This window comes from Kryptolebias marmoratus, unplaced genomic scaffold (assembly GCF_001649575.2).
Source record: "Kryptolebias marmoratus isolate JLee-2015 unplaced genomic scaffold, ASM164957v2 Scaffold85, whole genome shotgun sequence".
Lineage (NCBI taxonomy): Eukaryota > Metazoa > Chordata > Actinopteri > Cyprinodontiformes > Rivulidae > Kryptolebias > Kryptolebias marmoratus.
Window position 1 is genome coordinate 16,064 of NW_023665819.1, and position 7,837 is coordinate 23,900.

General features: G+C 46.0%; 2 protein-coding genes across 2 annotated transcripts in view; both read right to left on the reverse strand.

Annotated features, from left to right (window-relative positions):
* The window catches only part of prozb (protein Z, vitamin K-dependent plasma glycoprotein b), a 5,568-nt gene extending 5,009 nt beyond the window's left edge, over positions 1-559 (reverse strand). Inside the window, exon 1 of the mRNA XM_017404585.3 lies at positions 276-559. Within this exon, the coding sequence (XP_017260074.1) occupies positions 276-357 (82 nt within the window). The 5' untranslated portion in view covers positions 358-559. The remainder of the gene's footprint in view (positions 1-275) is intronic.
* A 439-nt stretch (positions 560-998) lies between these two features.
* On the reverse strand, positions 999-7,425 carry f10 (coagulation factor X). Its single transcript, XM_017404586.3, has 9 exons — positions 7,226-7,425; positions 6,704-6,864; positions 6,602-6,626; positions 6,408-6,521; positions 5,636-5,767; positions 5,281-5,564; positions 5,069-5,186; positions 4,170-4,357; positions 999-1,876 (listed from the first exon to the last, which is right to left on the reverse strand). Exons 1-9 carry the CDS (start codon positions 7,284-7,286, stop codon positions 1,457-1,459), a joined length of 1,503 nt encoding a protein of 500 aa, XP_017260075.1. The 5' UTR covers positions 7,287-7,425; the 3' UTR covers positions 999-1,456.
* Between the last annotated feature and the right edge of the window lie 412 nt (positions 7,426-7,837).

The window sequence follows — 7,837 nt, forward strand, 5'->3', positions numbered from 1 at the left end:
AACAGGACCGGGTTTAGAGCTCTAAACAGGACCGGGTTTAGAGCTCCAACAGGACCAGGTTTAGAGCTCCAACAGGACCAGGTTTAGAGCTCTAAACAGGACCGGGTTTAGAGCTCCGTCAGTGAAATGCTGTGATGATGAGTCATGACGACAGTTCCAACATGAATCTATCAACAACAGGATCTCACCTGGAACAAATTTTAAAAATTCTAAATTTTTTCTTTAAAATGTTTTTCTGTGTTTGAAGCATCAAAGGTCAAAGGTCGAGCTCTTACCTTGACCCTGGCCGAACACTTGAAGGAAACATGTGAGGAGAGCGAGAGCGAGCAGAGACGCTGACATGGTGCCGACCGCCATCACACTGAGCACACACACACACACTGACCTCACAACACACACACTGAACACAACACACACGCGCTGTGTGTTGTGCAGTCAGTGTGTGTGTTTTGTGTTAAAACACGAACATCCGTTTTCTTCCTGTTTCACTTCAGATGTTTTTGTTTTTCTGGAAGCTTTAAGAGTTTAATCTGAGCTCTGTTTCTGTAAAGAGTTAAAATCCTTTAGTTCCTGGACTCTGAACCCTGAAAGTCCCAGAAAAACAAGTGTGGACCTCTGAAACCTGACTGTTTGTTTCAGGTCAACATGGAGGACTTTCATCAGTTTGATCAATGATTGAATAAAAACTGTTGGTTGTCGTGGGGAACGAAATGTTTCCATCATGTTTGTTCTGCAGGTTTGGGAGCAGAAAGTCAAATAAATCCTAAAATTTTGATTCAGGTGATGGAGCAGAATATAAAGATGGGTTTTTATGTATATGATAGATCAAATAAGAAGTTGGCAACATGCTAACAGACACAGACAAAACATTATCACCCTTCTTTCAGCAATGAGTAATGAAAAACGTAAACGAATAAGGTGGAAGTTTTCCCTTTTCTTCATACTGAATAATTACCTGAACAAAAACTTTACACATTTAAAACAATAATACCAAAGAGTTGTCTTATTACATTTTATTTGTTTCAGATTCATCTCAAATGCTCATTTTTGTTTGTGATAATTTAAAAAATCAGGAAAAATGACTTCTTAACCTTTAATATTTCTGCACATCTAACTTTATAATCAGGAGTCCAGCTTTATTGAGACAATGTGCTTCTTTAAAACCAGAACATCTCTGCTAATCAATCACAAAACTGGACACGAAAAACATGACAGAGCTTAAAAAAAGCTCAAATAAAATGTTTGCTGGAATTAGTTTATTCAGGTCAAAGTAAATTCAGATTTGTTTCTACAGAAACAAAAACAGAAAACAGAAGAATTTAAGGGACCGAGGTTACAGCCTTGAGGAACTCCATTAACTCTAATGAACCCTGCAGAAGTCGGCAGCTGTTTATGAAGTCTCTCTGGGTTTTATTTAAAAACATGACTAATCTCTGCTCAGTGAATTCCAGATGTTTTACAGATACAGCCTCTTGATGGCGCCGTGGTGTCTCTTCTTCCTGCTGCCCTTCTCTGAGGCAGTCAGGGTGGCGATGCCATCATGGATCCATCGGACAAACTTGGACACTTGTGTGTAGACGCCATATTTGCCTTTGCGTGCGCAGCCTTCGCCCCAGCTCACGATGCCGGTGACGAAGTAGGTGTCACCGTAGCGTGTGACATGCGGCCCACCGCTGTCACCTTGGCAGGCGTCCTTGGCTATTGTGTCGAAACCGGCGCAGAACATGCGTTGTGTGATGCGCAGATTAGTGGATTCCATGCAGGTTTGTCGATCCACGTAGGGTACAGCGAGGCGCTGCAGGATGGAAGACGCCTGTCGGCCTTCGCCAATACGACCAAAACCGCTGACCAAACCTTCCTGCTGACGCATCAGGACCTGCAACACGAGGTGAGCAAAGTTACCCAGCTGAAGATACTTCCGTCCTCACACTGTGGTGCCGGTACCACTGGTGGTACCTTGAAAGAAGTTTGGTCTCAAGTATTTACCTGTTAGAAAACCAACTAAATAACCATCAGAAGCTAAACTAAAACGCAAAATAGAGAGGGGTTCATGCAGTTTACGATCTTTCCTCCAAATGGAAACTATCTGAACTAAAATGAAGACTATTCTGAGACCCCCTGTGGAAACGAGTGAACAATAGTTAACCCACCGAAGTCCCTGTAGGACCGGCTAGAAACTTGATTTAAGGTATATTTCATATTATTTTCAATCAGCTTTTACATATTTACAACTTAAAACTTTCTAATATTTAGAACTCTTAGCAGGAGAACCTTTGGTTGGCCTCAAGGCAGTTCTGACGAAGTGACAAAAAAGGAACGTGGGTCCTGTCCCACAATGTGCTTGGTTTGTTTGGGATATTGTTGACCTGGACGAAGGAGACAGTCTGGTCATCATGTCCACATCTGAGGAGGCAGAGCCTGAGGACTCAGGGCAAGGGGACCAGGGGTGGAAGAGACTCCCCCTGAGATGCTGACGGTTCTGGATGTGGTGGGGCTGTCATGGTTGACATGTCTCTTCAATGCTGCATGGAGGACCGGGACATTTGTGAAGTGGCAGACCTGGATGGTGGTCCCCAGTTTTAAAACGGGGGTCTAAGAGTGTGTTCCACCTTTCTGGGGTCCCACTTCCCAGCCTCCTGGGTGTTTGAAGGGGACTCTGACTGATTGTCAAACCTCAGATTCTGGAGGACCAGTGTGGGTCCAGGTCATGGACCAGACCTTTGCAGAGCGACTCAGGGGTCATGGGAGTTTGAGTTTCCAGTCGACATGTGTTTAGTGGATTTGAAGAAGGCTGAAGACTGAGGCATTCTGTGGGGGTGCTTCTGGAGTACGGAGTGCTGGGGTTGTTGTTAAATGTTATCTGGTCCCTGTAGAACCAAAGTGAGATCTGTGTCCACATTCCTGGCATAAAGTCGAGCTGGTTCTTGGTGCGGGTTGGACTCCACCAGGGCTGTCTCTTGTCTCTGTTCGTGGTCTTCATGGACAGGATTTCAAGGCGCAGTCAAGGAGAGGAGGGGGTCTGGTTTGGGAACCTCAGCGTCTCGTCTCTGCTTTCTGCAGATGATGTGGTTCTGTTGGCGTCTTCAGGCCATGACCTTCAGAGAGCACTGGAACGGTTCACAGCTGGGATGGGAGTCAGCTCCGTTAAGTCCGAGGCCATGGTTCTGACCTGGAAAAAGGTGGAATGTTCCCTCTGCATATGGAGAGAGTCTTTGCCTCGAGCAAAGGAGGTCAGGTATCTGGGAGTTCCTGAGTGATGGTAGGATGAGCGGGAGATGGACCAACGAATCAGGGCCTCATCAGCAGTAATGAGAGCGTTGCTCCGGTCTGCTGTGGTGAAGAAGGAGCTGAAAGATGAAACTCTTAATTTCCTGGTCCGTCTACATTCCAACCCTCACCGATGGTCATGACCTTTGGATCAGGACTAGATAAAAAACAAGAGCCAGCATTTTAGGTGATGGAACAAGCTTCCTCTGGAGGGTGGTTGGACTCGGGTGAGGAGCTCCGTCACCCGGGGGGAGCTCGTAGTAGAGCCACTGCTCCTCCTCATTAAAAGGAGTCAACTGAGGAGGTTCAGGGTCTGATTAGGATGCCTCCTTTGCCTCACTCTGGAGGTCTTCGTGGCACTTGGAGGAGACCCCTGGCAGACCCAGAACTCTGCAGGGATTCGAGATCATCCAGGAGGAGCTGGAGATGGAGGTCTGGGTTTCTCTCCTGGACCTGGACCTGGTACCTCCGTGACCTGACCACAGATAAGCTGCAGGAAATGGATGAATGGAAGGAAGGAAGGAAAGTGGTGGCGGTCTTCACCCAACAGGGGGCGCTAAGGATTGTTTGACTGCTTTAAGGTATTAAACACCCGAGTAAGACAAAAATGCTTGAATGTTGGAAACAAGCAAAATGTTATCTTAGCTTAGACAGCTAGCTTTACCGTCCAACATCTGCCGAGTTGAGTTGATTCTAGTTTTGATTTCAAACTAATCCTGAACACAGCCATGAACGGTCATTTAAGGTTTGAAAGGCATATTTCCGGTGTTGAAGTTGGATTGTGGAGCCTGTGGGAAACTTTTAAAAGCAGGAAGCCAGTCTTAATACTGAACAGAATATCCAGGTTTTATCACCAAACAACTCAAACATTCCTCTGAACCTCTTTAAACCAGGAAGTTCACCTTCTCAGCGAAGTCCGCCTCCGGTAGACAAGCCGGCAGGATGTAGCTGGAGAATGTGATGGGCGTGGCCAGTTTGATGAGGGCGATGTCGTTGTGGTAGGTGACTGGTTTGTAGTTGTAGTGGACGATGACGGCGTCCACCTTGTGCACGGCTTCACGGCCTTCGTTTACCATCGTGTCAAACTCACCTTGATGCACAGAAGCAGGAAGACTCGGGTCAAACAGATTTAATTTCCACTTTAAATAAATTTTTAGAAATGCAGCACAAGAACTTCTTCAGGAAGGCAACTGTGAGTTAAATGAAGCTGTTCCTGTTTTTAATTTGTTTATCTCGTTAATTAAACAAGTTTTATGATCAACTGGGCGGACGTTATTTGATTCAGATTCAAACTGAAATTAAATTGAACTAGAATAAATTGGATGACATTTCAAGGACTTGGATTGAAACGGATCAAAAGTGGACTGAGTCTGTAGAAAAATGACCAGAATAGATAGTACTGAATTAAAAAGGTCATGTGATTTAAAGTTGTAGTTAAACTAAAAGGGATGGTTTCTGATTGGACTGAACTGGATGACATTTATTTATAATTGGACTGAAAGTGATTATAAATGGATTGAATTAATCAATGTCAAACGGGTATAAAATAGACTGTATCTAAGTGAACTGGATTCCATTCGGCCTGAATTGGACTGGATCGAAATGCGTTTTAATTGGATGGAATCCAATAATAAATGTGGCTGAACTGGGCCGTATCTGATTAGACAGTTTTAGAATTAACTGGATTAAAATGGCGTATCATTGTCCATCTGACTGAATTGAATGAATGAAAGCACGAGTGGACTGAGATGAATTGGACTGTAACAGGACCGATGTCAGCAGCTCTGCTTGTTGGACGCACCGAGTTTGACGGACATGTAATCTGAATGGTTCATGCAGTGAGCGGCGGTCAGGATGATGTATTCGTTAAGAATCGTTCCTCCACAGAAGCCTTGGTTGTCCTCATTCAGGATGAGAGCCTGTGGAGACAAAACATGGCCGCCTGAGAAGTCATCAAGGTTCGAATCCCGCAGTGCAGCAGCAGAAGACATCCCAGGGAGCCAGTGGGACTACCTGCCATGGACACTCTCCTGGGGGACAGTCCTCTCCGTTGACAATCCGAGTTAGTGCGGCTCTCTGAGCGCTAATCTTTCTTTCAGAAACAAAGTCATCGGGCAGGACGGGGCTGCTGGATGTTGGTGAGGACTGAGTTCCCAGGTCGGAGACCTCCTGCTGCTCCTCCGTGGAGTTCACGTTGGCCTTCACATCCGTGACGTTCATCTCCATCATGTTGGTTCGCTCATATCGGAAAATTTTCCGCTCGTTGGTGGTTACGATGGCCCCGCATTTAAAAGGCTCTGCAAGAGTTGGATGCATGTTTACAGGAGGTTTAATTAGAGGAAGAGGTGCTCTGCTCAGCCTCTCTTACCGCTGGAATCACAGGATTTATCGTTCGAGGCCAGGAAATATCCGTCAGCGCAGGAACACCGAACGTTTCCTTTGTCAATGCTACAGAAATGTTCACAGCCACCGTTTCTGTTCTCACAGAGCTCAGGGATAACTGCAAAGAGAGAGACGTCCCAGCTGTTAAAGATCTGTAAGAAAACAGAAGCTGGACTCTTAAACATCACGAACAAAGTTAGTTTCAGATACAGAACCATTCCTGGTTCCGTATCTGGGACAGATAGACAGCAGTACCTGAGGAAATGTTTAAACTTTCACCTTAATCAGAGAAGAACAATGGGACAGTAGAAGTAAGTGATGATTTCCACATAACTGGTTTCATTTCTTACACGAAGAAACCAAACCGAAATGAAGCCACAAATCTGTTTTTATTGTTCTCCTCTGCTGGGTAAAATCCAGCACAGAAGCTTTGAGGCCTGAGGTGTCGGCTGATTTTATTACTTTATTTTTTTGATCCAGTCTGTAACGTCTAAGTTTGGAGTTTCAGAGATAAAAATCATTTGGATCTAAAGGTTGAGATCATTTGGGCAGCAGAAGTTTTTATAAAACACTCCACTCCTTTCATGCATTCAGCTGATCGTCTGAAGGAAGACGTGGAGGAAGGAGACAGAAACTAAGAATGCTTTGGAACCATTCTAGGCCACGTTCTTTAATCTTCTGCCACACGATCCCATCAGCTCAGGAGGTTACCAAAATAAGCCAACACTCAAACTGTCCCTCAGCTCTTAATAATCTACCAATTTCACAGTTGAAGCCCTTGTATCCCTCCTGGCAGTAGCAGGAATAGCTTCCAATCCCATCTTTGCACGTTCCACCATGAGCGCACGGGAAGGACACGCAGGCGTCGCCGTCTGCAGGAAGAACGGGGCGTCTTCAGAAACTCCTGAGCTTTTCTCAGAATGTGGGTTTGAGGAAGAAAACAACACCTTACCGACATAAACGGCCCAGAATTCATCCTGAGAAGAGAGAAGCAGAAATGAATTTAGGGCAAACATCACAGATCTTTGTGTTTTCACATGATGGAGCTTCGTACGGTTTTCTCTTGGTTTTCAAAGATCTCTCGCGCCTCCTCCCAGTCGCAGCGCTCCTCGACGCACTCCCTCTCTTTGTTGCCTTTTTTGATCTCCTCGAAGAAGCTGTTGGCGCGCCTCCGCCGGGTCAGAACCTGGCTGGCCTCCTGATCATCCAAGAAAACTGGTGACAGAACACAGGAGTGGCTTTATTCAGGATGTCTGGTGCGTCCTTCACTTGAAGGTGCTCAGCTGTTTGTTTGGAACAGACCCTCTGAAATCAGTCGTTCTGCTTTATGAGTCAGTTTCAGATCAAAACAAAAACAGATCATGGCTTCCCTTCTATCATAGCCAGAAATCAGTTTCCTGGCTGGGAATCATCCGAAACGCTCATCACAAGGTCAAGGGTCACTCTCTACCTGCCAATCAACCGCCACCCCACCCCTCTCTGAAAACAGTCAACATGCTTCTTCTTCTTCTCTGCTGAAGCCCAGCATTCCTCAGTCATGACAGCTGAATGTGTGAATGTGGAGCGGAGAACGTACCGTGAGCGGCGGTGAGCTGGATCAGCAGGAGGCCCAGGGACAGTCTCAGACACCAGAACATGGTCCCGGCTGGACGTCAGCGCAGTCGGGCAAACCTCGGTGTGGCGAGCTGAAGCAACGGAGTCAGAATGTGGAGAAACGAGGGGAGGCAGAGAGGCCAACGACCCGAGCTGGGGGAGGAAGGTTCGGGCTGGGCGGGTTTATCTCTGGCATCCAGCCTTCATGCTACAAATATTTGTCCTCCATTACAGCTTCAGTAGAAAACTGCAACTCCCACAGTGCTTTGCTTCAGAAAACGCCGCCGCCGGCAGCTGAAGGATCTGATGACAAGATGAAGACATGTCTGCTAACATCACTGGGACTTCCTCCTGGTTTCTGAAGCTTCTGCTCTTAGATTTCAGTAAAAACTGATCTTTGCTGCCTTCAGCTCCTGTCTCTTTAAAAACTGTCCTAAATGTCCTCTGATTGGTCGGTTTCTGGACGCACCAGGAGTGATGCTAATCACACACAAAGAATGACTTTTAAAACAAACTCAGGATTTCAAACTTCATGGAGTTTGTTTTCAACATAAAACCATGTCCAAACCGTCTCAGTCTGTCCTCTAACTGCATC

What these genes read in the sequence shown, in the direction of transcription:
- f10 (XM_017404586.3), bottom strand. Translation starts at nt 7,286, where the DNA reads ATGTTCTGGTGTCTGAGACTGTCCCTGGGCCTCCTGCTGATCCAGCTC. An exon ending in TTGAAAACCAAGAGAAAACC is followed by an intron (nt 6,627 to 6,703) that starts GTACGAAGCTCC and finishes CTCTCTTCTCAG; the next exon opens with GATGAATTCTGGGCCGTTTA. An exon ending in ATTCTGGGCCGTTTATGTCG is followed by an intron (nt 6,522 to 6,601) that starts GTAAGGTGTTGT and finishes TTCTTCCTGCAG; the next exon opens with ACGGCGACGCCTGCGTGTCC.